The sequence below is a fragment of the Candidozyma duobushaemuli genome (assembly GCF_002926085.2).
Source record: "Candidozyma duobushaemuli strain B09383 chromosome Unknown B_B09383, whole genome shotgun sequence".
Taxonomy (NCBI): Eukaryota; Fungi; Ascomycota; class Pichiomycetes; order Serinales; family Metschnikowiaceae; genus Candidozyma; species Candidozyma duobushaemuli.
Genome location: NW_020289895.1, coordinates 1403107 through 1429610, shown reverse-complemented (window position 1 = coordinate 1429610; position 26504 = coordinate 1403107). Strand labels below are relative to the sequence as shown.

The window sequence follows — 26504 nt, the reverse complement described above, 5'->3', positions numbered from 1 at the left end:
CCGCCCAGCCCCCACCGGACGGACCATCATGTCGGGGTGTAGACAGAGGACTCCAGGCCTAGACACCTGTAGATGGGCAAAACTCCCAAAGCTCGCTCCAGAGGCCCCCTAGCTAGAAAAACCCGCTCAGGCCTCGCCAGTGTGCTTCTTCACGTAGTCCCACAAACTCTTCAACAAGGACTCGGGCAACGTGAACAAGTCCATGGTGAACTCGCCGTTGTCCACGTCGTTCTTGATATTCATCTCGTTGGTTCTGTTGTCGGTGACCATCTGCACAATGACAATCAAGTCGTCCTCGCTCAACTTGGTGAGGCCATTGGCGAGTTTCTCCAAGTCCACAGCACCCTTGGTGGCGGCGCCGTTGGCACCCTTCAATTTCTTCAGCTTCGACGACAAGTCAGACTCGTTTTTACGCTTGCCGTCGTCGGCAGGAACCGGACCCAGCTCCGCCAATAGCTTGTTCAACTGCGCCAGCTTCAAAGGAACCAGTATCTGGTGGTCCACGGTGTACGTCTCCTGCAAGAAATTCAAGTCGTGGCTGAATTTGCGTTCGCCTTGCTTGCCAGGAAGTCCCACCAAGTGCACGGCAATGGGGATGTCGAACTCACCCCAGCCTTGCTCCTCCACACGGAAAGGCGCCTGCTTGAGCGTTCTAATCGGGTTGGCAAACGTCGGGTGCAACGTGTAGGTGACCTTATCTAGTATACTGGCGGTGATCTCCTCGCCTTGTTCGTTCAACATGGTGATCTCTATGGACCACTGTCTCATGGGGTAGTTTTCCACCGGCGGCACATCCTTCATGATGGTCTGCTGGGTGGTGATGCGGATGGTTCTCTTGGTCTGGCGTTAGTACAATTTCTTTTTGGGCTGTGTTTTTGGCGGCTACTTACTTCCGACATTGCTTGTTGTTAAAGTTTTTCTCAAGAGTGTGCACATCATAGCACGATCCCGAGCACCACAATGTATAGAGACCGGTACCACGGCTGTTTGGAAGGAGATCCAGACACCGAGCCGCTGTGTGTTTGTATGGGCGGACGGCTTCGAGGCGGTAGTACTAGGGCTGTAGCGGAGGCGGGGATGGTGGAGTTGGAAGGTCGTGATGGGTGAGTAGTGGTTGCACCATTCGTAGAATTGGATGGGGTGGTTGAGGCGTTGGGGGTGGAGGCGTTGGGGGAGATTGGGAAGGAGTTTGAGAAGGTGCTTGTGGAGTTGGTTGTGGAGTTGGTTGTGGAGTTGATGGGTCGTTTTGTTGAGTTGGTGGTGGAGCCGTTTGTGGAGTTGGTGGTTGAGTAGGTGGATGGAGGGGGTAACGAGGCAGCGCCGCTATTAATGATTGTGGAAATTGAGGACGCTGAACTCCTTGAAATTGGCTCTTTTGTGACTTCATTGGTGGTGCTTGCGGTGCTTGGCTTGACTGGTTCTGTGGGTTTGGACGAGGACGAGAGAACCAGGCTTTGCGAAGACAAGGTAATTGAGCCGATTCCAGAGTTTTGAAAGCCAGAGTGAAAACTTAAATCTGAAGATTTGGCCTGCTTTTGGGTCTCAGTCTCCACGGGCATTCTGAAAAGATCGCTTTCGGCAGACTCACTTGCATCAACTCCAGGTGCAACAACCAACGAGGTGGCCAGAGTCTCCATGGCCAGACTTTCAATGGCGGTCTGGGTAATTGTGAAAGTCGTGATTTCGACTTCTGGCGAGATTGGCCTTTCTGGGCTGCTGTTTGAGTGAACCAGAGCAGCAGAGCTGGGTCCAATTTCCTCTGGAGTAGCCGTTGAAGGGGCCACGGTTGGGCCAGAATTCGAGGCTGAAGCTGTTTCCGTGGCTGCAGAAGTCTTCGATTTGGAACCACCTTCCAACTTTTTGTGGCCTGGCTGGTTCTCCTCATTGGTGGGAGTGGTTGTAACTTCTAACGATCCTGGTGATGTACCAGCTATACTCAAAGACAGCTGAGGTTGAACAGCTTCAAAACCGCCATCCTCGTGCTCCTTAGTTGAGGTAGTCACCGCCTCTGTACCAGTTGTACTGACCCTGCTAACCAATGGCTGCGAAATAGTACCACCAGATCCCACATCCAGCCTGTTCTCCGAAAACGACCCCTCCAATGCCGTCATCGTCGTTGTGACATCCACAAAAACAGTATGAGTTTTTGTTTTCTTGGGTATGGAGGTTGGTGGTGTTGGCTCAGTCTCAACGGACTTGGACTGGTTGTGGCTACCTCTTCCCAATAACCGCTCAATCACATCTTGGATCTTTCGTTTCTCCTCGTGGTACCCAGATCTAGTTTCTGTGGTTGTGGAAGCCTCAGTACTAACAGTGGAAGAAGGTTCTGGGGCACTTATTGCTGGCGTAATCGCTGGAGTGGTTGGAACCTCTTCATCATCACCACTCAGGGTCACCAGAAGCTTTCCAATCTCTTCAACTGCCGTACCTTGAACCTCTCCCTTATCTTCCATGCTCTTTTCTAACATCCTTCCAGGCCTCTGGTACTCATGCTTTCTGTCTGTGAGATACAGAGTGGGTCCAAAGAAGAGCGGTATTTCTGTCGCCAGAGATATTTCTGGCACCATGCCTGGGCTAATTGGACTTTGGTAAGAAACCAGCAAGTTCAGGCTGGATGTCTCGGCAAAAGCGGATGTCTGGACCTTGGAAGCATTCTGGCGGATTGTGGAAGTCGGAGTAGTCAGGTTAAAAAACCCAGAAACACCAACGACAGACGGCGAAGCATGCACTGTGTGATACACCGTAGCAGTAGTTGTGACAACCACCACCTGGGCACATGCCGCTTGTACGAGCAGAAGAAACCTCATGGTTGTGGTCTTTTTGCACCCAACCGCGATAGTGGTAGTAGGTCGAGAGGAGGAGGGGAAGATTTTGGAATTATGGGGATGGAAATATAATTAATAATTTCCAAGAGCAAATAGTCTTGGAGCTTTGGTGTTCATGGTTTTCGGCTAGTGGCTGTCAATGTACTGGTGTATGTCCTGACTCACATAGCACTTAGAGCCTATGTGATGCCGAGAGTATACATGATCAGCTGCTTCCATATTGGGACCACCAGTCTAACTGAATAAACCTCATAACAGACAAGGGATAGCATAACAGATAAGAGATAGTCTTTATAATATCGTCACGACATTATGTGTATCCTCGTTCTACACTCGTATGACCCGATCAGCTCAACTTAAGTATGTACAAGATAGAAAGTCCCGGTAAAGCATGATCAAGCTGAAACGGCCTCACTTCTTCTGCCCAAAAACCTCCTTGTAAAGCCCCGGGACCATGGCCTTGATCACGGCAGAAGAAGAGCCCCAGTTGGTGGCCACCTCCTCGGTGATCTCCTTGAAAACACTGCCGATCTTCGTCGACCCGTCCTTCTGCTTCAACTCCTCAAGAAGAACCTTCAACTTCTTCAGAATCTCCTCCTCGCTGGCCACAGGCAACGCAATCACGTACTTTCTGATGATATCGGCTTCTTCCTCCTCAGCCAGAGCCAAATCGTCACGGCCCTGCGTTTTGAAAGCATGAGAGGAGTCGATTCTCTGCTTGATCATCTTGTTGAGCGAACGAGCCAACTCAAATTCGGTCTGCTTGGCGCCGTCGATTTCGCTGTTTTTGACTGTCGAAAGCACCAGTCTGATGGTGTTCTTCTGGAGGTCGTTTTTGGCGATCATGGCTTTTTTCAAATCGCCCTTGATCAGCGCAAGAAGCTGTGTGTATGCTGGGGTGGCCTGGAGCCTTCTAAGAGATGGAAGCATGGGAAGCGGAAGTGGTGGATGTGGATTTGGTGATGTAGTAGGTGCGAATTAGGCGTGGTGCATTTGGTGGAGGAGGTAGTGAACGGCAGGAAATCGAAGGGTATGAAAAAGAAGAGATTTCATTGAATCAAGGGGAATTGAACCGAGGGGAATTCATGGAACTTTGAAAAACGCAATAATGGAAATTGCTTCTTAAGGGCGTCTGTGACTATTGTGTCCGGAACTGGATGGGAATGATGGACACTATGGCTGCGAAATGGGTCCATTGAAGTTGCGCTTGAGACCACCGTGGGGGCCGTTTTGGGATAAATTAGATAACGTGCAATTACGACGACTGCGGCAAGATAACGCTCCCTACGGGTTACGTCATTTGAGCGGCTTGGGCGGTATGTGACTTTGCGTCAGGACCATGTGGAACACGCTTCACATGGAGGATGGGAGGGAGGTGATTTTCTTGATTTGTTCCGTTTTGATTCAATTGAAGTTTTGAGCTTTCAGCAAATGATGGTCCGTTTGAGTAATCACCAGCATCGTGCCGTATCTCACTTATCCGCTTTTATACAAAGTCACCAAGGGACCAAGGAAACCCGCCAACTGACCACGCGTCGACGTCATTTACGCATAGTCTTATTCTGACTTCTGCGGTCTGACTGCTGCTGCTATTGTGTCGTAATGTGCTGGTGATGTGCTACCCCAGAACACCGGCTAAGCCCTCGTCTAGCGAGAATGCTGCTGGTGATAATGGAATTTCCACATTGGGCGATGATTACCCCGTAAAAAGCGAAGGCGTCGAGGAATGTCGGCCCCAGACGATGAAATGTATCTTCAAAAGGGGAATTCCACAGATACCGTCCCACCGTGTTTCGTGGATATCTGGCTTAGCTGCCCGAGTCCGAGGGTTCGCATCCGACCAGCATCACCAGCATCTAGGCCTTTACATTTAGACTTTAAAGAACAAGACCCTAGAGTCATGCCCTAAAAAGTATGCTTCCATAACGTTTGCTTCCACAGCTTAGACTTTTGCACCAGCCGTTCAAAACCCCAAACCGTGTAGCCTATTCTAGAAATCAAACCTTAAAGCTTACGGCAGGCTAGCCCGAGGCTAAATCAGAAGCTCACGCCACGGCGAAAAAAGCACACCGCGTATTGGGAAACTTCGTCTGGAGCCCGAGGCAAGATTTAGCCATATTAAGAAATCTGGCGTGTAACCAGGCGGCAACACCACGTTTTAGCTGATTTTCCTCAGATTCCCTAAACCACAATAGATTCCCCGTTTTTCGAGAAGTGGAGGAGAGGGTAGCCGATCGCTCAAGCCGACTCCGTTTTCGTGCAAATGGCACCCCGATTTGTCGGAATGTCAAGTCTAATGCTGGCGCATAGCCTAAACTTCTCGCGCGCTTTAACGCTTTATTGTTTTGCAGCCAAAACGTGATTGGATTAGGGAGGTCGAGTTTTGGTGATTACTTGATCCTCATGCTGTAAAACTTGCAAAAACCGCCCGTTTGTGCCTCCTATCTCCAACGCATGGTCTAGGTGAGACAATGCTGTCAAATTGCTGCAGTGAGCCGCAGACCCTGCAAGAAACCACACTTGGCCACCTCCCCATTTTCAAGCAATAATAGGCGATTTCTTTGAATTTCTTGTTTTCCGAACCCCCTCCCCACATCCCTTGTCTTCTGACATCTAGATTGTCTGCTTATACCCAGCCTCTCTATACTGCCGCCGCACTTCGCTTGCTTCCTTCTGCAATATAGTATGCACCTATTTCGCACCCACTTTGCTCTTGCTGTTGCAACCATATAAACTCAGCCGGATCCCCGTCGAAACCCAAAAAACCGTTTTTCCTTGTATGTCACCAGACTTTATTTTCCAAGCCCATGCGAAATCGAAATCCACTTTGCACTTAGATACAAAGGCCGCCACGGCTTGTGGGGGTCCTGCCGATGAACTAACGGCTGTGGTTCTGGGCCAGGTTAGAAAGGGCTCAGATACCACCCTCCAGGGCGACGATAATAAGTTTTTGGTCACTCTGCCTCCTTTGGGCGAGACTCCAGATTCGCCTTTAAGAGAACCGGCTTCGCCAACTTCGGTTTCCTCCACAGAAACGCAGGTGCCTGCTTTATCGTCATTGGACGCTTTCCATGAGTCGTTGCAAAAAACCGAAAGCGGCATTTTCCTCATCGGGTCTCCTGCTGAACTCACAACGTTGCTTGATTTCTTCTACGGCGGCTCGAACGCGTTGGCGCCGTCCACAACGACTTTTCCTTATTTGCATGGAATGAGCCAGATCAAGCAAAGAGTGTACTTTCACGAGAAGTTCAACGCTGCAACCGACCTCGATTTGCTCAATAACCCACCGGAAGTAATCCCAGAAGTGTTCCCCCACGACCTCTCCATCGAGAAACCCCAAATCCCATTCAACCTCATGACGGTCCACTCCACAGAAACAGACAAACCCCGTCTCGTCAATACCATAAAACTCGGCGACATAACGACCTTTAAAGAGGAGGATAGCACGGACTATGAGTTCTCTCTGCTCCAAAAGTTAGACGACTTTTACCAGCTTGAAAAACCCCCATCCGAAACACAAGAGCTCCTCAATAGAAACTACCACTTGCAATCTCGACTCATGGCACCAATGTCTCATTTCCTCGTGTATAACAACCAGATGAGCAGCTCGGCGAATTTTCATGTGGCAAAGGTGATTTCAAGCATCAAGCTGGAGCACCAGAATGTGTATGTTGTTGAATTTCCAGCCAACGAGTGGTCCGCATGCTCGCCTTATTTGGAAAAAGAAGTCACCTATTCGATAGGGGGCCATTCTTCCGTTTTTTACCACGAACCATACCAGAAAAAAATGCAGGTTATGGAGCAGCAGCTCATATGGCAGCTCAATGGCATCAAGGAGTTGTTCCCTCGTTTCTACATCGGCAATGTGTTCAACTTCAAACATCTTGTGGCCTCCAGAGAACAAGACTTCAAATTGCATATCCACTGTCACGAGAACGCCAAGCTCCCGTCTTTGGAAGCTCTTCGTCAAATAAGCCAGTCTTTGCAAGACGGACGGTCACACGAGACTTATTTTCTCGAGTTCCCAGACTCCATTGCAAAGCACACGGACGAGCTATCTCCAAAAGAAATCATCAGCTACGTCAACGTGCTCAGGATCATCCACAACATAGTACTCAAACGCAAAGGCAAGATGTTCGTGTACTCGTTTGACGGGTTCACTTGTCTCTCTCTTTTGGTTCTCAGTTTGTCGATGCTATGGACATCTGACTCTGTTGAAGAAGCAGCACTCAATATTTTCCGCAAACCAGCATTCAAATTGTACCTCTACCGTGAGGATTTCACATTTTTAAAGCAGTTCGAGCCTTACATACTTTGGCTCCGGCAGAACGGCCTCAAAAACTCCCACTTGCAACTCTCGTTGCCTGTGAAGGACATTTTGCAGATACCCAGAAGAAAACCTAGCCCAATCGACTGGTTCGAGGAAGGCAAGGATATGAATTTCCCAGCATACATTCACGATACACTTTTCCTCGGCTCGGCGGCCCACAGCTCGTCAATCACCGTCTTGGCGACCCTCGGCATCAACAGATTGATTTCCATAGACAAGCTTCCCGTCTGGTTCCACCTCTTGGGGTGCAAATTCGAGCACGAGGCAGGGCCCTTTGACAAAAATGTCATCAAGCCAATTTTCCTGTTCAACGACGATAAAGCCAAGGTCTATGAAGTGGCTGTTCCCGAACGGGTCCGGGACTTGCTCCAGTTTCAGGTCCGCTCCATCGTGTACATCTACAACGTTCGGGACGACGGGAAGGACCTGATGTTGCCGTTGCTCTTGGAGTGTCCAGACCACGTCCAGCGCAAGCTTTTGGTTGATCCAGATGACAAGTCTTCCAGAACACTATTGCATTGCCGGGTTGGCGTCTCGAGATCAGCGTCGTTGGCCATCGCCTCCATCATGAAGTACTTCCACATGGACGTATTGGAAAGTTACTTGTACGTGCGTGTGAGGCGGTTCAACGTCGTGATCCAGCCCAATCTCCGCCTTTTCTATGAGCTCTTCTTGTTTGACGAGATGTTGCAGCGCAAAAAGAACCCTGATTACAGACGGAAGTACTGCTGGTGGGTCGTTTGCGACCAGATTGCACGGCTCAACCAGAGCTACATCAGGTAGTCCAGCAGGTCTGGCATGAATTAACGTTTCTCCCACATCGTGTACGTGTAGCTGTAGGAGCCTTCCTCGAGGGGACCCGAAGGAACGTCAATATCAACAAAATCACGAAGAGCGGCGTGGTCCAGCTGTGCCCACTTTGTGAGATCCCAGTCCAAGAAAGTGTCCATGTCGGGTCTTTCCGCCTCTTCTCCAATATAGTTTATATGAGTCACGAGCAAGTTGTCCACCCTATGGTCCAAAATCGCAGAATTGTAAACCTGTGACCCGCCAATGATAAATATCTTATCCAATTGTTTCTCCCCGACGCGGTAGGCTTCCTTCTCGAAATGCAGCATCACGCTGTCGATGGAATTGAAGTGGAAAACGCCATCGGAGTCGGTCACGTTGGAATTGGAACGTGACAAAATGACATTGATTCTTCCAGGAAGAGGTCTGAACTTCTGGGGGATCGAATCCCACGTCTTTCTGCCCATAATGACCGCGTTCACGTATCCCTCTTTAGCCTTGGTGGTAACGTCCTTGAAATACTTCATTTCTTGTTTAAGGCGCCATGGAAGCTTTCCTTTAGCACCAATGCCCATAGAAGGCTGGAGAGCAGCAACAATAAGGGAGATTTTTGGACGGGACATGGAAGAAGTAGTGGTAGGTAGTAGAAGAGGGTGTACGCGCAGTGCAGGATTATCATGGTTCAGCATTCATTAACACAACAATCAACTAAAATTACAACGTATCAGAAACTAATGTACAAAAAGCGCGCATAGGGAATGTCAATCTAGGCGGCGGCTGCCACGACGCGAGACCGGGGTGCCCTGGACGCCAGCTTGGGCGCCGATCTGGCCGTTTTGGTGCTCTTAGCGGTCTTTGGTGCAGCCTTAGCCTTTGCGGCTGGTTTGGCAGCGGGTTTGGCCTTGGAAGCGGCCTTGACGGGAGTCTTCGCGGTGGCCTTGGCCTTGGTGGCTGGTTTCGCCTTGGAAGCGGTCTTTGGTGCTGCCTTGGAGGCCTTAGCAGCTTTGGTGGGAGCCTTGGCGGCCTTGGTGGGGGTCTTAGCGGCCTTCTTGGGCTTAGTGACCTTTCCGGCAGCAGGTTTGGCTGTCTTTTTGGTCGCCTTGGTCTTTGGCTCGGCTTTGTCAGTCTTGGTGGACTTGGTGGGCTTGGTGGTTTTGGCAGGTTTGGTTGTTTTGGTAGTCTTTGGGGCGGCCTTGGTCTTGGTGGCCTTAGGGGTCTTTGCGACCTTGGTGGTCTTGGACGTCTTGGTGGTCTTGGGGGCCTTGACGACCTTGGCAGCCTTGGTAGGTGCCTTGGCCTTCGTGGGCTTGGAAACCTTGGAGGTGGTGGTCTTTGAGGATGAGTCCTTCTTGACAAGCTTCACGGGGCCTGAGGGGCCCTTGGGCTGAGTAAAATCGCCGCTTTCAACGCCCTTTCTCAACGCCACGTTGAACAAGGAGTCAAAGTTTGGCGCCTTAATAGGGAAGTTGTCAAGCACGAATTTCTTGATCGCCTGGCGGCTGTTGTTAGTTGATTGTTTTGAGAAAGTGTGGAGGTGATACATACGAAGAGCCTGCTCTTTCCTTCAAGGAGGCGATTGCGGAGACAATCATATCTGCTGTTAGAAGAGGTGTTTGAAAATTGTTGTTTTTTCCGTACCTTTATAAGTTGCCTTGGTGGCAACGGGTTGGGACTTTTTGGCCATGGGAAAAGCAAGTAGTAGGGATAAAAACAAACAAGGTGCGTGAAGGAAGCATAACAAGTAGGGGTCCACCGCGCCGCGCTTTACAAAAGATGAAGAGGTGAGAGGATGTGGAATTTTTGATTTTTGGTGAAACGAAGCGAAGTACTTTTTAAAGAATCGGTTAAAGTTTGGATATTCACGGTCCTTCATGGGGTGTTGTTTTGTTTCTGTTGAAGCTTCGGCGCTAGTGGGTTCCGGTCACACGCACAACCGAAAAGTAGCAAAGGTTGTTTTTTTTTCGAGGCAAATGTGATTTTTCCGAGCCGGGGCGGCGTTTGTATGAGGAATTCCGTTGAAAGGTGCCATTGCCTCGAATTTGCCGCTTTTTCCTCGAAATCACGGACAATCTCGGGCTTCCCGAACGGTTGCAAAAGCCGTTGGGGCGCATTCTGCAGCCCATGCGAGGCTCATTTCTGAGACACGCCTACTCCGAGCTCCGGATTGCAAAAAGTGGGTGATACGGAAAGAAAAAATTGAAATTATGGAAATGGTGGATTTGAGGAAGCTTCCGGGTTTTTGTATTTTCGATTTTCTCGTGGTCTTGTGGAGATTCTGGTGGGTCTAACAGAGGAGAATCGAGGCTGGTTCGTGCAGATCCGATTAACGATTTTCACCAAACTGGAAGTTGACATCTCTCCGTTGTGGAAAAGTCATTTGAAATTGAGACTATTTCGTGAATTGGGCGTCTCCCTGAAACATGTACATTTCACTCAGCGACATCAAATAAGACATTGCCTTCGGTGAAGTGAGGTTTAATAAAACATGCACGAATAAGCTTTTTGCAACCATGAATTCTCTTATTGCTTTTCCCCAGAAAAGAAGGAAAAAGAAGATTTCATTCTTTCGTTGGCGGCCTTGCCTGGATCATTGCCTTATTGCCTTAAGTATACTTTGACATCCATTCCTGAAAATGCTCTCAGGCACTCGAAGCCAAAACTCCACTTCAATAACTTTAGGCCCTAATCGCCTAGGCCTCACTTTTCCACAACAACCAATCCCTTCCACCTCTCCAGGTCCCCGCCCTACAAACCCTCGTTTACTTCCTTTATTGGGACGGCTCCTCCCGCCTGCCCCCTATCTACAAATCTATTGGCGTCTACGGACAAACCTCCTCCTCGCTCCACAAATGCGAGCTGTCCTTCTGGTAAATGTAGCGCCTGTCCTTCTCTTGCTCGTAGTAGTCAACCGTCTCCACGAACATCGCCACCACGGCAAAATTCTTGAGGCCGCTGTCCTCTCCCTTGCCGTCAACGCCCCTGTTAATCTTGTCGATGGTATTCTGCTTCGACTCGTCCAACATCGATCTGGGCGCCGGGCGGCGGAAAGACAGCTTGAGGCCCTTGGAGAGATCGTTCCACACACGCTGCAATTCCTGGTCCCAGTCCTCGTTGGTAGGGGCGACAAACTCCACGTGGGAGAGCTCTTGCAAGTTGGGGTACGAAACGGCGAGGTTTTTCTGTTCGTGGGCGAGTTTCTGACACGCCAAGGGCGACAAGAGCGGGTAGCTCAAGGGCACCAGCTGCGGACTGACGGAACCGCCGTTCTGGCTCTTTTGCGGACTGGCCACGGACATTTCCAAAGCACCGCTATCGCCGTCGTCTTCCTCCTCGGAATCGCTCAGGTTGTTGTGGCTCAGCAGAATGATGTTGCGGGGCTGAATGCTGGTAACATCCACAATGGGACGGTGTTCCTGGTCGAGAAGCCTGGCGTGGCCACGGAACCTAAACTGTTTGCGGATCTTCTCGAACCAGAAAACGGCCTCGAACTTGTCGTTGGCCAAGAGCTCGTCGTACTTGTCCATCCGCCTGTCCGTGCAAAAGATCATCACGTTGTTGTCGCTGTTGTCGAAAAGACTGCCTCTGTGGACCAACGTTCTGTTTTTCGGGAACCCGTCTTTATCAACAGTGGCAAACTGGAACGTGGTGAATGGCGGCTTGTGGTCTCTGGCCGCTGCTTCCGCCTCTAGTGCCGATGTGAAAGTAGGCACCCACGGCGCCATGTACTGGTGGATCATTCCTCCTCGAAGCTGGTGAAGGGACGATGTGTTGATGAATCTGCCAATTCTGGGAAAGTGGTACTGCCTGGGAAGGGCGTGGGTGAGCAGCACGGCGTGGGTTGTGTTGATATCCCTTGGGGTAGAGTGGCTCTGATCGGAGGCTTGAGGTCAGAAGACGTTAATTGCGCACTGGACCACATGGTAGCAAGGCGGGGGGTTCCGAGAGGGACGGGGCGGGCGACGATGGGGAGAAAAGAGAAAAAATGGAAGTGAGGAAGAAGAGGAGGAAATACTCGATTTATATAGTTTTTGCCACCCTGGCCGTGTGGATTCGGGTGGTGCTGGTGAACCATGGGGAGCTGCGAAGAGCGATGCACTAGGGATGAGACAGGAGAAGAGAAGAGGAAAAAAAAGTGAAAAGTGGAAAAATGAAGAAATTGGGGGAGGTTTAGTTTTTGGTGTTTTTTGTGATTTGTGAAGTTTTGGAATTGCTCTCGGTTTGGGTTTGTATCGGGTTTTGTGGGGTTCTTCGAGAAGACACGGAGATCAAATCGGTTTTCCTGATCCGGCGGCAATTTGGAGCAATTTGTGTCGTTTGGGGTTTAAACGGGTGTTTTTTCATCATGGGTAGTTTGTTTGCTTCTCTGTCATTGAATTCTTTGGGGTTTTGCTGAAAAATGGTTGAACTCGTCTGTAGTGAAAAATGGGAAAACTTCAAGGAGGAGCGTCGACGGATGTGATTAATGTAATCGGTAAGTACTTCTCCTGAAGAAGCCTGAAGAAGTCCATTCAAAAGTGAATGTTTGTTTACACCAGCTCATCGAAGTTAGATATCTATCTCACTGGTGTTCTCTTAACTAGGGGACACATTCAAAGATTGGCGTCTGTAAGGAGTATGCCATAGCATATCTGTCTCATCAGTCTTATTAGAGGGGAAGGGTAGGCCTTCTGATTTGGAGATTTACTTTGATCTATTCAATACTAGTACCTTACATACTACTGAGTGTGTGAGGAGATTCACAATCGAAAACACTTGGTCCACCAGAATTGGAAGCACGATATTCACGTAATAAGCATGATTGGTAATACTGCAATAATAACGAAATCGTTTTTGTTCCAGTCTAGAGATGAAATGCCCTCCCATCTAAATGTTGATTGGCTGGTTGAGCTGTATGCTAAAAGACTGAGATATCTCGGAAAGCCACCCCTAGAAACAAAAAGGAGATTGATTTACTGGCTTAGAATCAAATAGGTGCTAGGTGAAATGAATGGCCTAAATATGGTTAGGATTAAGGAGAGAAGATAGACAACTTTTGAGAGAGTGGGTAATACTTCAAAAACAAGCTGTATTCAAATAATATAAAAGCAATCTTTTTTTTTTTTTTTTTTTTTTTTTTTTTTATTTCTCTTTCTTCTTTTTATAATAACAAATCAAAACAACGATTCCACTTGTGAAACCCAGTGGTGAAACGAATTGACGTACAGCACACAGCTGTTAATTGAGTGTACTCGCAAAACTGCTATCGATATTGGCAACAGATTGACATCTAAGGGCATAGGTACACACATTTGTTCGGTGTACTTGGCACTGTAGTGAGTTTCACAGCGAGTAGGCACAAAAGATATCGCTTAACTTCGATGCATCTTTTTGAAGTACGACACATGGAAGTGCATGTCGGTCAATAAAACTGGATCTCAAGTTCTCAGCAATAGTTGATGACCTCTCCGTATTGGCGCTTTCTTTTTTGAAATTATTCTCGTCCAGTATAACTTTTGTAAGACGGGAAAGTGCCTCACTGGGTGATGAAATTATCGAAGCCAATTGGGTTTGCAACTGGAGGCGCTCCACAGAGGTCGTCAAACGCACGTTTAATTTCGTGGAAAGAGTGTTTAAAGTCCTCCGAATCCTTTGCGAGCTTCTTGGTCAAGCTTTTGAGATGGCAGTTCAATATTTGGTAATTTTCTCCAGCCTTTTTCTCTTTCTCGAGCTCTTCTAAGCTTATGTCGCAGTCAGGAGGAAGTGTGGCAAGAAGCCCATCATAAGATTCTTCAAATTGACGCATGGCCTCAAGCCGCTTGTAATTCAATTCGCCAATTCGATCAACAAACACGACAACGGTTGCCAATGCCAAAAGCAATGCCACAAATACACAAATCTTCAGCATTGTCGATACATCGCTCTTCTTCTTCTCTCGTTTTTCTTGGTTCAGTGTGGAATTGATTTGACTCGACATTGCAGGATCTAGGATAAGGGAATTGAGGTTGATGGCTTTTCGATCAGGCTGTAATGGTGAACAAAAATTGAAATTAGTGGCGAGAAAGCGGGCCTATAAATACTTGCAGCCAGATTTGCCCGATAGTGGGGCTCCACGGAAATACCGAAAAAGTCATTTACCAAATGTGGAGGGGTGACAGATTTGCGTAACTTGTTTCACCCAAGTTCGGGGAAGGTTCCAAAATCCTTTTCACCCCACACGCCAATTGCGGCTTAAAATTGGCAACAAGGTGCCGATAATTTCAAAGTTCTGTCCAAGTATCATAAGAAAAGTACTAGTACTGATTGAACTAATTGGAAACAGTTCCTTTAAAGAGTTCTAGGAGACGAGATAAGTCCAATCGAAAAAACCTAGTTCCCGCAAGCCCTCCATTCACATGTTCATGAAAAATATTATTTTGGGTTGGTTCTCGGTATTACCCCGTGTATCGGCAGAACTGGACATTCGATGAGTAGCGCTAAAAGTGTGTCTTGCGTCACTGGCACAGGATCTCTTATGCTAAAGTTCACGTCATTCTGACATCTCATGGCTCACTACTAGAGTATTACTAGAGTACCTGAGTTTAGAGTCCATAAATATGGAATCAAAAGACACTTGGGGTTCTGCTCGATTAAGTACACCTGAAACAAGCCCTTCGGCTGGTGAGGGCGAAGGAACCCTCATGCACGCAGCCGCACCCCTTGCATGATAGGGATTACCAACCCCTTTCGAAATATACATGTATTCTGAGGTAGCTACTATTTATGTCCTCGACTGTTTAGCCCTCAGGCGCCTATCTAAATAATACAATTGACTAACGGAGTCTCTTTTTGACCGATTAACGAAATTTGGTGTCTGCATATAATAAGCCTCGATGCAACCGATCTCCGGAACAAAGGAAACTAAGCGACCCGCGTCCCCATATGCAAGTCTTGGTTATTTTATTCACCTAAGGGGCAAGTGCCTACGACACTATTGAATTAATCACGACGGTAAGGTGGTCATATACCCTTGGAGTCAGTTATTCAACAAATACACAATTTAAAAGGGCCTAAGAGGAGTTCAAGACCGATGTAACTTGATATTTCTCAGCCAGTATAGCTGCGTCCTGCCCCCTTCCCTCAAACAACATAGAGCCAGTGACTCCACTTGAGAGTGTGAATTTTCACACCTGTACGTACTTTTACACGAGAGTGCAACGTATGTGCCCTTGGGGACTCATATTCCGAATGATCAAGCGAAGTTTCTATCTCAAGAGGAACTTCACCCTCAAGAATTTCTCGAGGTAGTCGAAGACTTCGAGCACTTGTACTGCCGTCGATAACATCCTCGAAATCTCCCCACTGAATCGAAGGAAAGTGGTCACTTTTCTTGAACAACAGAAACTTCCTATCTCTCTTGAATGAGCGCATTTCCTCAACGAGCGTGATCTCAATCTCTTCTATCACGATTTTCATATCGTCCATCGGCATATCATGACTCGCTTCGTCATAACTTTGAGGAACAATGAAGCTGAAATCCATGAATTCAGATAGTTCCATTCCGGGTCTCACCATTGTCGCCAATGCCCATTCCTTAGCTTGAGAAAATCTTCGATTCTCCGTGAGGGTGAGACGAAGAGAGACTGGCATACTCGGTACCCCCATTTCAAAAATACAATCTCGAGGTGATCTTTTATCCCGAACCACACGACAAGTCGAGAAAGATTGCACAATTTGATCGCCTACCATCAAGCAGTTGGATGCAAAAGGCATTCCTGAATTGGATGCATCACCGCCGGGAACAGGCAGATCCGTAACCCTCGGTAGCAAACTTACCTTATCCTGAGTCTTGCTAAAAGAAAGCGAGTAGCTCAAAAGCAATCTAGCTTGTCTCTTCAAAACGGATGTGAAACTGGGCGGAGCAAAATTTGTTGCAAACCGCGGTGCAAAAAGAATACACTTCTTATTTCCATTTGTGAATAGCAGAAGCAGATATTGCTCGAAGTACGTTTGATAATTAGCGAAGATGTGACTGTATGATGAGACTAAGTGTTTAATATCGTTCTTGCTAGATGCAACCCCCACTTGAGTCCAGTGTGAAGAGGGATATGAACTTCCATAATACCGCAAATAATCAAAATCCTCATCTCTTCTGCGTTCAGATTTCTCTTGAGCCATGTTCAATTCGACAAATACCGTAGAAGTGACTTTTCCAATTTTATCGTGGCTGAGCTTAAAAGTTGCTTTCAAGCCGTAGCTTCTAGTGAGATCATTTGCGAAGAAGGTCGGACCTACCATAGGTAATTCACAGGAGTACATCTTTGCCAGAATTCTCAGCGGCCTTTTTGAAAGCATGATTGACTCAAACGGCTTACTCTCGAGAAGCGTTTTTGTCCGGACATCTTGGAAAGCCGCCTCATGATTATGTGTGCTCGTGAACTCCTGTAACTCGATCCGAACTTCAGTTATAATAAACGGCTCCTCGAGCCTGTCGTCGACCAATCCCGTAGCTCGAAAGTCCAAGGATAAAAAGTCGGATACACACATACCAGGAAGCACGATACGATGACACAAATCTTGTCTAAAGTGAGGAAAAGGCATAAATTCCGCCCGAAGCTTGATTGGCATATCCTCGTCAATCGCACTCACTGACTCCATGTTCATTTCAGAGCCGAACCCCGCGAGACGATGAGACATGGGAAATTTGGGACCAGGAAAATGTTGTTTTTTGACTCCACTTGTTAAAAAGCAAGTAGCCACGGTTGGCATTGGCAACTCATGACTGGACCAATCGTGAGTGATATATGTCCGACAAACCTCAAATAGAACCTTGGGAATAGTAGGATCCGGGCCCGATCCAAATGCGGTGACGCCATTGGCCAAACGGGCATTCTCTAGGTGTACCTTTCGTTCAGGGGTATTGAGATCAGAACTGATAAGCTGAAGCTCATTCACCTGGTGATATTCATCGTTTATCTTGTAGCAATTGGCCAGAAATGTGTATGCATTAGTGTCCAGTAACCTTTCCATTTCTGCCAACACCTTTTGATAGTCTGAGCCCAAGTTTTTGAAGCTGAAAACGGTGTCCAACTTCACTGGGAGAGTGACTTTTTCAACCTTTTCTTCAGAAAGGGGCCTGAGTAAAGAACGTAACGATTGCATTTGTCAGTTTTGAATATCCAGATTCGTGTAACAAAATCATGGGCAATCATGCCTTTTATAATACGAAGCATAACTTGATAATAAATTCATGATTAATTGAATTTGCCGTACCAGTATTTCACGTCACGCATTGTAATCGGAAGAAGAGATGATCCTTGCACTGTGCCAGCTGTCATATGGGCACCAACATAGAAATATGAAGAGGGTTGATTGTGAAAGCGTGATTTATGAAAGAGTAGCAGTTTCTGTCGTGGAGGAGAGAAATGAAGTTGGAGCTACTACAGTATACTGTGGGTGTACGGGTCTAGATGTGCCAGTGGAGCTCCTACCGAAGGGAAGCTGATATTATCAGCACCACAGGAGGATTCTAACGACCTTTTCGGTGAGCCGTATATTATATAAAAATATATAGCAAGTACTTTTTGCCTTGAGGTTTTGTCGTGACCTTCACTTTTCGAAGAATAAAGAGGTTTTCTTTCACAGTAGCATATCATCAAGATGACACTTGAAACGGCAAGAATACTCCGGTTACCAGGCCGCTGTTTTCAATAACGTGGTTATTGTTTTGAAATTTTTGATATCAGGACGGGTCGGTGGAGTAGACGAAGTAGCAGAATCTCAGGTTCACTATTTGTTGAAATTTCGTCACCTTGTGGGTCTTGTGGCTGAAACCTACCCCCTGTTTTGCCTTCTCTTGTGCTTGCTTATTTGGAAAGCCGACGATCAAAACGCCAGAGCACTTTCCTTTCAATGGCGGAAAGATTATTATGAAATATCCTCTGGTTCATGATTTACAAAATTTCCAGAACAAGAGCTCCAGTTGAATGCCACCCCATGGCAAATTCCCTTAAAAGCATTTTTCGTAAAGAAGAGCAAAAACTAGAAAGAATTTTGTGGCTTCAATTTCTCCCTTTTCAAAAAAGTGGTGGATCTTCATTAAACCCTCTCATCAGGGTGGAAACCGGCAACCCGGTAATAGTGGTTATCAATTCATGAAACTGGGCAGCCGATAAAATTCCCAATTAGTTCAAAGCGTTTCACGCTTCGGTCTCCTCCTTTGCTTTATCTTATCCGGGCTTTGACGAAACAGGAAGGTTGAATCGTGCGCTAAAGTTGCCAAACAACAGCCGCCAGCGCTTTGTCCCTTTACATGAAGGCGCCTAATTTCATCAGGGAAATGACTTTGAAATTAAGTCTTCTCCAAATTTGCCGAGTTCACCGAGATGATAAGCGTTCTTTTGATTTTTGGGCAGATTTTCAGATTGTGCTTGAGGAATGCTCCAGCTTTCTACCAACCTATTTGAATATTATTAAGACTTTGCTTCGATTGTTGAGAAGCTATTACACTTATGCGTTACTCAATGGCTCCAAACAGCTTTTACCCAATCACGCTTGAGTATACATGGTGGTCCTCAGGCAGTGAACAGTCTAATTAAGTCAACACTTCCTGTCCCTACATTCTCTCATAACCCAAATCAATGAACTCTATAAACATACACGTTCCTGATACCTGCTCAGGATTTTCTGTCGTCGGTGCTGCCAGAGGACTGGCGCTTGACGCCGTTGTAAATCTCCACATTCTCTGAATCCAGTTGGTTGATGTACTCGTCGACATTAGGTCTGGGACCAATGTACCACTTATGGGCGTCCACGGCAAACCAGATGATAAATACAAGCATGGGCCCGAAAAACACAAGCACGGTCCAGTTCATGGCGTCGGGGGTAAGGTTCAGACCAGCCGAAGTTGGGAAGCACAAGAACGGAATCATGGTGATGACGAATGCAATAGCAACAATGCCCACAGGGAAGGACATGCAGCCCAAGTTCCAGGGACCGGGGCGGAAGGTTTTTCTGGAATAGGTGAGCTTCAAGATGGTGGGCATGATGAAGGAGATGATGGCCGAAATACCACCCACAGAGAAAATAGCGCCAATGGCTGTTTCGCCGCCAAACAAAAGAAGCAAGAAAAGCTGGCCCAAGAACATGTTGATCCACACGGCGTTGATGGGAGTGTGGGTCCAAGGGCTCACGATTTTCCAGTATTGCGAGAGCGGGAAAAGACGGTCTCTGGAGTAGGCGTAGGTGACACGGGAGGCTGCCATCATGCACGAGCAGCCCATGAAGAAGGACGAGACGATGGTCAAGGCTGTACAAGCAACAACACAGGCACGGGGGAGAAACTGGGTGAGGTAGGTGACAAACGGCTGGCCTAGTTGCAAAGGATCCTCGGAAATCTGGTCCACGTCCACCACGGTGTAAGCAATGGCAATCATGAAAATAAAGCCAATGCCACCGCCGATCGTGGAGGTCAAGCAGATGGCTCTAGGAGCCGCCACTGCGGCGTTGGAGCACTCCTCTGCCAAATGGAACGGGGAGTCGTAGCCGGACATGGCCCAGATGACACCCATAAAAGACACCAAAACGGCCACGCCGGTGGGGAAGTCGGTCTGGTTATCGAACCCCCAGGCCATGCCGTTGGGGTTGAACTTGGCAACGTCGCCGTTGTACATGCCGAGTCTATCGTTGGCAGCAAAGATAATGACAAACACAACGGCCAAAAAAAGCATGTTGACGGTGGTGCTCATGTTGTTGAACCAGGCCAAGTACTTGGTGGGCATGCTCGACAAGACAGCGTGGACAACATTGATGGCGGTAGTCAAGAGGTAGACGTGCCAGCGTTCAGGCACGTATTCGGAGCCAAAGGAGGCCAAGGCGAGGATCATGGAGGCGCCGCTGTAGTTGCAACTGGGGGCGGCGGTGATCTGACACATCCAGTTGGAGAAACAAGTGACCCAGGTCAAAAACGGGGCCCATTTCTTGGGCGCTAGCTGGGACACAGCGTACGGGGTTCCAGCGGAGGTGGGGAACGCCGAGGCCACCTCGGCCATGGAGTAGGCCACGGCGGTGACGCCCAAAATGGCCAAAAGCCACGGCACAGGCGAACAGCCCACCACCATTTGTTGATACTCGAAAGTGGCAGCGACGGAAGGTAGAAGCCCCAAGACGGAGAAACTCACGGCAAACACGGAGAGCCCCGTGAACTCACGCTTGAACTCCTGCTTGTAGCCCAAGGCCAAGATCATGGCCTCGTCGGCCTCGACAGCGTGGTCGATGTTCAAGACAATGTCCTTGTTGGACATGACCGACTGGATGTGCAAATCATCGACTCTGACTTGGGAGGTGACGGGGTGGACCTCAGGGTCGGACATGGTTAGGGTGGGGGGGTAGCGATGGGAAAGCGGTGTGTTATAAACGGCATGGTTTTAGCCCAGCTTGCACAATCTGGGGATGCGTTGCTGATTTGGCGATGGGTTCCCGCTCGGGAAGCTTGGTGCGCATGCCGCTAGCGGACAAGAAAAGCACAAAGGGGTAAAAAAAAAAAATAGCAGGCCTTAACAAAGAGGAGGTTGAAGATTGGAGTTTTAGGTGGGACGAAGGTTGTTTTGGGAAGTGGTGTGGACGGTGGAATCGCTTGGTGGACAGTTAGGCAAAGTGAAAAATCCATATCTCTCGCGCCGATTGCCGTATCTCGCTATCTACATGCCCAGTGCGGCAGAACTACCTACCAGAGAAGTGAACAAAGACAAAGAGCGTAAAGTAAAATCCACTGATTAACTGAGATTATCTAATTCACTTTCGTTCTTCACTGGCTTATTTTCCAAAAAAGCTTCGTCTCCCCCGCACGGCGCCATTCCGCAGCGGCGCATTCCCCCACGACCTGCCTGTTTTGGTGCTTATCGCAGCGCCAGTTCCCGCCAGATAACGGCGCCGAGTGGCAGATTTCTGGAAACCACCGCAAGCGGAGGCCCACCAAACGAAGCAGATCGAGGGAAAAAGGGTGTGTTTTTGAAGAAAAGAAAGTCAGAGGCGAATTGTTCTTTTTTTTTTCTTTTTCTTCATTGTGTCGAGCGGGGACCCCTCCCAGTTGCTGCTTTCTTGTGGCCACTGTCTCCTCCAATTGACCCTAGGTGGCTCTAGGTGGGTGCAAATTCTAGCGCGATAAGCGCTGGTGCCTGAAAAAGAAGGTGGACCATGGCGGCAAGATAAGATAACGGAGATCGGTCAGAGTTTTGGATGGAGTTTGCACTTGGGAGTTTGGCGCTTTTGGACTTTGTGGATTGGAGTTTGTGGGTTGGTGGATTGGAGTTTGTGGTTTGTGGGTTGTGGATTGTGGACTGGCGTCTACTGAGAAGAATGTTGCAGTGAGGCACCGACGGCATACCAGATGAAAAACGCCAGACCCAAATGCCCACGCTCTGCAACCTAGCGTTTGTCTGTGTATTTGAGGTTTGCCTTAGAGAAGATTTTGCTTAGAGAGTTTGGAAGATTCTGCTTTAGAGACTGGGAAGATTCTGCTTTGGAGACTTTGGGAAGATTTTGCTTTGGAGAGTTTGGAAAATTTTGCTTTGGAGAAGTCGGGGTTTTGCCTGTTCAATTAGGTTTCATCGGTGGCTGCAGTTTCATTGTTGGTGTGGAGCTGGTGGGGTACGTCCGGCCACTCGGCACTCCGTTTTGCAGCAATCGTGTGCAGCCGTTTGCACTAAAACGGCTAGTTTCGTAAATGGGGATTAAAATTAGAAGTACTGATTTGGTCAATCCCGGGGTTCTTGGAGACAAGCGAGCTGGTGGTTTTTGTCTTTTAATAAATGTTTGTTTTAGGCACTGGTGGCTCCTGGTGGTGTATTGACGCAGTAAGGCTGTTGCTTGCGTACGGCAATGACGTGGGTTGTTAGGCAACAAGGGGTACTAATCTGGGAAGGTTGCAATGAGATGAACAGGTGAAATTGGTGACCCTAAGAGTGATTGGGAGGAGGCGATTGAACCAAATGATTCGTGGTTCCTATTGGTGGAGCTTCAGTGGGCTTGGAAGATTCCAGAGCAGATTCGGACGAACAAAGGGCGTGAATTTAGAAGGCACTGAGTGTAATAGATGACCTCCAGTGGTCCGTTTGGTAGTTAATTCGGTTTATTCGGTGCTTCTTTTATGAAAGCTTAGACGTCATTCTGATGAGCGTGCTCATTTGAGAAGGTCAATATTGAGGGCTAAGGGCGATCTCTTTTTTCTCTTTCTTCCTTTGATAAGTCCACGGAAGTGTGATCATATCTCGCGATAATGACTTCTTTTGGCAGTATTTGCTTAGGATCTCTTCATTTTGATCTATTCTCGCATACCGGTTTTCAACACTTGCAATGAGTGAAATCCCCCCGTTTTTCTTCGTTCCAGCCGTTGAAAATATCAGTGAAATTTCGTTCCAGTCGTTCAAAATATCTTTAATTCTACTGCCTCATAAAACGATATGTTATCAACCCTCATACCACATAGGTCACTCAATGTCAAATACCCCTTTTCCCGTCATCGGCAAAATTGTTAATTTTTGATGAGCCTCAACTCAAAAATAGCCATGTAGACAATTTTCATCATAAAATTTTCATCAGCGACTCCCCTCTAATTTTTCACTTCCTCTGTAGGTCTCCTACATGGCGCGTTCTCAACATCAACATTTGCAACCAGAGGGAAGAAAACCACCACCAGACGCTCCAGCCTCTGCACACCCAATTGGGACAAATCCTTGCCGATTTAGGCTAGAAATCACCTGCTTTTTATCCAAACCCACCCACACTTCTCTTGAATCACCCCCCTCCCCCAAAGCATGCTTCTGGAAGCCCTTCTGGGAGAGTACACTCTTACCCACCTACGCTGTCGGGCGTTCCAGACGAAACCACTCGCCATGTCTGTGGAACGTCCCCCGACGCTCAAAATCAAGCATTTTTTCCTTTTGTCCGAGAAATCAAGCAGCAACCCGGTCCTCGCTCTCGAAGTCTACGTCTACTTGTCCTTTGAAGAGCAGCTTGTCCAGCACATATTTATTCCAAAGGCCGACACGACAGGTCTTGGTAAGAGGGTTTCAGCAAAAGCGGTGGTCTGTGAACTCGTGAATCGGGTTCTTGCGATAAGCCCTGGGTCCTATTTGGCTGAACCGGTTGCATGGCATAAACCCGCTAAAGAGTCCAAAGACGACTCGTCTGATAAAAACTTGTCACCATATCCTACGGTCAATGCTTTGCGGGACCTCGCGGCGAAGATAAGAAACCCAGAACCACAAGAAAAGAAACAAGCCCATGTTCCCGTAACTCCAGAAAAGTACATCACAAAGATCTCTCTCTTTACGCGTGCTGCTAACGCGTACATCTTTCCAAATTCAGAGCAAAACAAAGGCAAGCATCTTGCCGACGGAAACGCTCTTTTCTCGTGGTGGGTGCAAATTCTAGAAAATGTGCTTCCTGAGGCCTGGAAATGTACAGCCGATCTTCCTGGCGCTGAACCGGCGGCAGTATCTCGCTACCTTCCAAAACGGTGGTCTCGCGGCCACATATTTGATAAGAAGGCATCTGCAATTCGTGAAATTCCCTTGTTTCCAGATGACCCAAAGGGCCGTTTCCTAGAACACTTGGTAGTTGAGGGACGCTACAGGTCGGTCAATGTCGCTCTGTTCTGGGATGAACTCGGCTTTCGTCAGGAGTTTCGACTTGGCAATGTCGTGGGCATCATTGGCTGTGAAAATGTTGATCCTGTTGCAGTTGGATCATCCAAAATGCCAGGCCTCAGCGTCTCCCACAAACAGTACAAGAAGATTGTCGATTTCGTAAAAAGCGAAGACTACGCCGCTCCTGACGTCTCGACAATGATTACGCTGGGGCTTCCCGAGGTATTCAAACAGAGTGGTTTGGAATATGAACCGGAGAGAATAGTCGGTACAAGGCAGGTGGCTGCAAAGGAAACAGCAATTCCAGTGAACACTCTCACGGCTAAACGTCCGGCCGTGAACAACTTAACGGGTCTTGTCCGCAAGGCTCGCAAGTAGCATAGATTTAGCATGAATAAAAAAAAAATTCCAAGGGACAAGATCCTGCAAAAAAATGATTTCGCCCAGGATCGAACTGGGGACGTTCTGCGTGTTAAGCAGATGCCATAACCAACTAGACCACGAAACCGTTGTTGAATTGATCAGCAAGCCAGTTTAATATATAGACTAAAATTAATAGATGTTCAAACTTTGCTAATTTGGTACTTTCAGTAGTTTTATTGCTCTCCAAATTTTACTTTCTCCCCGCGAAACTCGCTCAAACTGATTTCTCACAGAATTAGCTCAAGCATCTCTTTAGTGAGCTATTGCAAAGCTGTGATAAATCCTTCATTGCTTTTATACCCTTAATTTTAGGCATCTAGTTTATTTGAAAACCCTCTATAAGACTTCATCAAGGATTGAAGCCGTTATCATTTTGCATTTTGCAGTCAGTTTATATGCAGGTTTGGTCTTAAAAGACCATGGAAAGACGTACTTGACCGCAGGACAAAGATCTAGAGAACCTTCTCTTCATTTTATCAAGTACTCAGCGTATGAAGGCAAATAGTCGTACTTTGAATTACCTAATTTATGTTTAAAGCGGAGTCTATGTGTGTCCATCGTGTCCATGCACAGTACCACATCCGAAAACTGTTTTTGATGCACCTAAATAAGTGTAATAAACGCTTTCACACCCCTGGTCATACTTCTATAAACTCTATGTGTGTGGAGCTATATCCCGATTTTATGCTACCCAATTTGGTATCAACAATTCTCAACCTACCTCCAAATGCGTCATAAAACAGCAGAACACAACCGACTTTTCTTGACTATACAAATTGTCAAAATAAAAAATAGCAATTGAAATTCAGACTCAGGCTCTTCCCAGCCAAACACAAAAAAGAAAAACCCTCTAGCCTTTGATTCCCCTCAGTTGCGGAAAAGCTCGGTTTTACGCCTTGCAGCCGCTTTGCAGCCGCTTAGACCATAAGCCTCACTCATCGATAACAGCTTAACTCACACGACAGCACACAAAAAGAGAACCACGGTGGCGAATTCAGCAAGCAAACCTTCCACGAAATGAGAATTGAGTCGATTCGATTTGAGTTCTTTGATGGAAGATTCACAATGTTGCAAAGACGTTGAAGGTCTGCTTATATCCACCATAGAACGCCCAAAGCCGAATACGAAAGTTAGTTAAAACACATAAAAGCTATTTCTTGCCACCGTGCTTTAACTCCTAGTGCTTTCCTACACTCCGTTTTCTCGTACCCCGTTAATCCAACGGCTCATACGGAAATCACACAACCATCCACTGTGGCCATTGAACCAAACCATTACCATCCTACAACAAATCAACATCAGGGAAGCCCTTCGGGAATCACCCAGAATCCACCAGTTAAGATAATTTAATGAAAATAAAAAAAATGAAAAACAAATGGCCCATCCATCGGTGGCGGCGTTAGACCTGCGCGTATATAACCGCGCCAGATCCGCTCCACTTGAACTACTCACCTTCTACTGATGCCCCACGTTATCGTTCTTGGAGGCCTGTTTGCAGGCTGCAACGCTACCAAGATCCTCCGCAAAGAAGGTATCGATGTCACCCTCGTGCTGTCGCTGTCCCACGCGTACTTCAACTGTGCTGCGCCTCGTCTCCTTGTAGAGCCAGATCTCATTGACAAGACACTCTTCCCGTTGGAGGAATACGCCAAAAAGCACGGTGCCAAGTTCGTCCAGGCTGCTGCGGTGGCGGCCCGTCTTGACCAAAACGAAGTGGACGTTCGGGGCGAAACCGAACAGACCCTCAGCTACGACTACTTGGTGGTGGCCACAGGCAGCCGCAGTGGCGATTTGGGCTTCAAGGTGAATGGGCTGGCCCAGGAGGCCGTTGGCGCCATTCGGGAGTGGAGCGAGAAAATCAAAAGGGCCGAAACAGTGGGCATTTTAGGGGCTGGTCCCACGGGCGTGGAGTGCGCCGGAGAAATCGCTCACGATTACGGCAAAAAGGTTGTATTGTATTCCGCCCTGGCGCCGTTAGACAGATTTAATCTCCCGGGCGCGCAAGCGAAACTTGCTAATTTGGGCGTCGAGGTGGTCCAGGTGCGGTACGAGCGCATTGTGCCGGGACCCGGTGGGCCCACTGTGGAGTTTGAGGATGGCCTGCTGCGTACCTTTGATGTGGTGTTGAACACCACGCATTACACTCCGAGCCTGGAGTTTTTGCCCGACGAGGTCAAGGACGAAAAGGGGTTTGTAGTGACGGACGAGCGCCTAGTTGTAAAAGGATTCGAGAATGTTCTCGCTTTGGGCGACATTGTGGCAGGTGCAGCGCACCTGGTGGTGGATCTAAAATTTGGCCAGTTGCCTGTTTTTGCAGCCACCGCGAAATCAGACATCGCAGGTCTGGCCACCAAGAGCAAGGCCTACGCACCCACCACCAGCACCATCTTGGTGCCTATTTCTCGCACGGGCGGCGAAGGTAGACTTTTCGGCTGGTGGCTTCCAAATATCGTTGTTCGCTTCTTGAAATCCCGTGACTTTATGATCAGCCAGGCCCCTGGCGACTTCACCTAGTGTGCATGCTGGAGAGCAACC

At 48.0% G+C, this 26504-nt stretch overlaps 11 protein-coding genes and 1 non-coding gene across 12 annotated transcripts; 3 read left to right on the top strand and 9 right to left on the bottom strand. All coding sequences in view use genetic code 12, as the record gives it.

Moving 5' to 3' along the window:
• Nucleotides 1-126: 126 nt before the first annotated feature.
• Nucleotides 127-2807, bottom strand: TAF14 (TATA-binding protein-associated factor; the record flags this gene model as incomplete). The annotated part of the gene is made up of 2 exons (XM_025480615.1): nt 127-840; nt 1056-2807. The coding sequence occupies 2 exons, from the start codon at nt 2805-2807 to the stop codon at nt 127-129; spliced, it is 2466 nt and encodes an 821-aa protein (XP_025334915.1).
• Nucleotides 2808-3236: 429 nt separating this feature from the next.
• CXQ87_002096 (uncharacterized protein) lies at nt 3237-3755 on the bottom strand (the record flags this gene model as incomplete). The annotated part of the gene is made up of 1 exon (XM_025480614.1): nt 3237-3755. One exon carries the CDS (start codon nt 3753-3755, stop codon nt 3237-3239), a length of 519 nt encoding a protein of 172 aa, XP_025334914.1.
• Nucleotides 3756-5604: 1849 nt separating this feature from the next.
• Nucleotides 5605-7938, top strand: PPS1 (Pps1p; the record flags this gene model as incomplete). Its single annotated transcript, XM_025480613.1, has 1 exon — nt 5605-7938. The coding sequence occupies one exon, from the start codon at nt 5605-5607 to the stop codon at nt 7936-7938; it is 2334 nt and encodes a 777-aa protein (XP_025334913.1).
• A 20-nt stretch (nt 7939-7958) lies between these two features.
• Nucleotides 7959-8567, bottom strand: DFR1 (dihydrofolate reductase; the record flags this gene model as incomplete). Its single annotated transcript, XM_025480612.1, has 1 exon — nt 7959-8567. The coding sequence occupies one exon, from the start codon at nt 8565-8567 to the stop codon at nt 7959-7961; it is 609 nt and encodes a 202-aa protein (XP_025334912.1).
• Nucleotides 8568-8710: 143 nt separating this feature from the next.
• On the bottom strand, nt 8711-9628 carry HHO1 (histone; the record flags this gene model as incomplete). Its single annotated transcript, XM_025480611.1, has 3 exons — nt 8711-9443; nt 9490-9538; nt 9583-9628. The coding sequence occupies 3 exons, from the start codon at nt 9626-9628 to the stop codon at nt 8711-8713; spliced, it is 828 nt and encodes a 275-aa protein (XP_025334911.1).
• A 1135-nt stretch (nt 9629-10763) lies between these two features.
• Nucleotides 10764-11666, bottom strand: CXQ87_002092 (uncharacterized protein; the record flags this gene model as incomplete). Its single annotated transcript, XM_025480610.1, has 1 exon — nt 10764-11666. One exon carries the CDS (start codon nt 11664-11666, stop codon nt 10764-10766), a length of 903 nt encoding a protein of 300 aa, XP_025334910.1.
• Nucleotides 11667-13456: 1790 nt separating this feature from the next.
• CXQ87_002091 (uncharacterized protein) lies at nt 13457-13897 on the bottom strand (the record flags this gene model as incomplete). The annotated part of the gene is made up of 1 exon (XM_025480609.1): nt 13457-13897. One exon carries the CDS (start codon nt 13895-13897, stop codon nt 13457-13459), a length of 441 nt encoding a protein of 146 aa, XP_025334909.1.
• Nucleotides 13898-15039: 1142 nt separating this feature from the next.
• CXQ87_002090 (uncharacterized protein) lies at nt 15040-17061 on the bottom strand (the record flags this gene model as incomplete). Its single annotated transcript, XM_025480608.1, has 2 exons — nt 15040-15508; nt 16025-17061. 2 exons carry the CDS (start codon nt 17059-17061, stop codon nt 15040-15042), a joined length of 1506 nt encoding a protein of 501 aa, XP_025334908.1.
• Nucleotides 17062-18575: 1514 nt separating this feature from the next.
• Nucleotides 18576-20270, bottom strand: GPT1 (Gpt1p; the record flags this gene model as incomplete). Its single annotated transcript, XM_025480607.1, has 1 exon — nt 18576-20270. One exon carries the CDS (start codon nt 20268-20270, stop codon nt 18576-18578), a length of 1695 nt encoding a protein of 564 aa, XP_025334907.1.
• Nucleotides 20271-22790: 2520 nt separating this feature from the next.
• On the top strand, nt 22791-23924 carry RTT109 (H3 histone acetyltransferase; the record flags this gene model as incomplete). Its single annotated transcript, XM_025480606.1, has 1 exon — nt 22791-23924. The coding sequence occupies one exon, from the start codon at nt 22791-22793 to the stop codon at nt 23922-23924; it is 1134 nt and encodes a 377-aa protein (XP_025334906.1).
• Nucleotides 23925-23980: 56 nt separating this feature from the next.
• CXQ87_002087 lies at nt 23981-24054 on the bottom strand. Its single transcript has one exon. It is a non-coding gene; the product is annotated as a tRNA-Val (tRNA).
• A 1376-nt stretch (nt 24055-25430) lies between these two features.
• On the top strand, nt 25431-26483 carry CXQ87_002086 (uncharacterized protein; the record flags this gene model as incomplete). Its single annotated transcript, XM_025480605.1, has 1 exon — nt 25431-26483. One exon carries the CDS (start codon nt 25431-25433, stop codon nt 26481-26483), a length of 1053 nt encoding a protein of 350 aa, XP_025334905.1.
• Nucleotides 26484-26504: the final 21 nt, after the last annotated feature.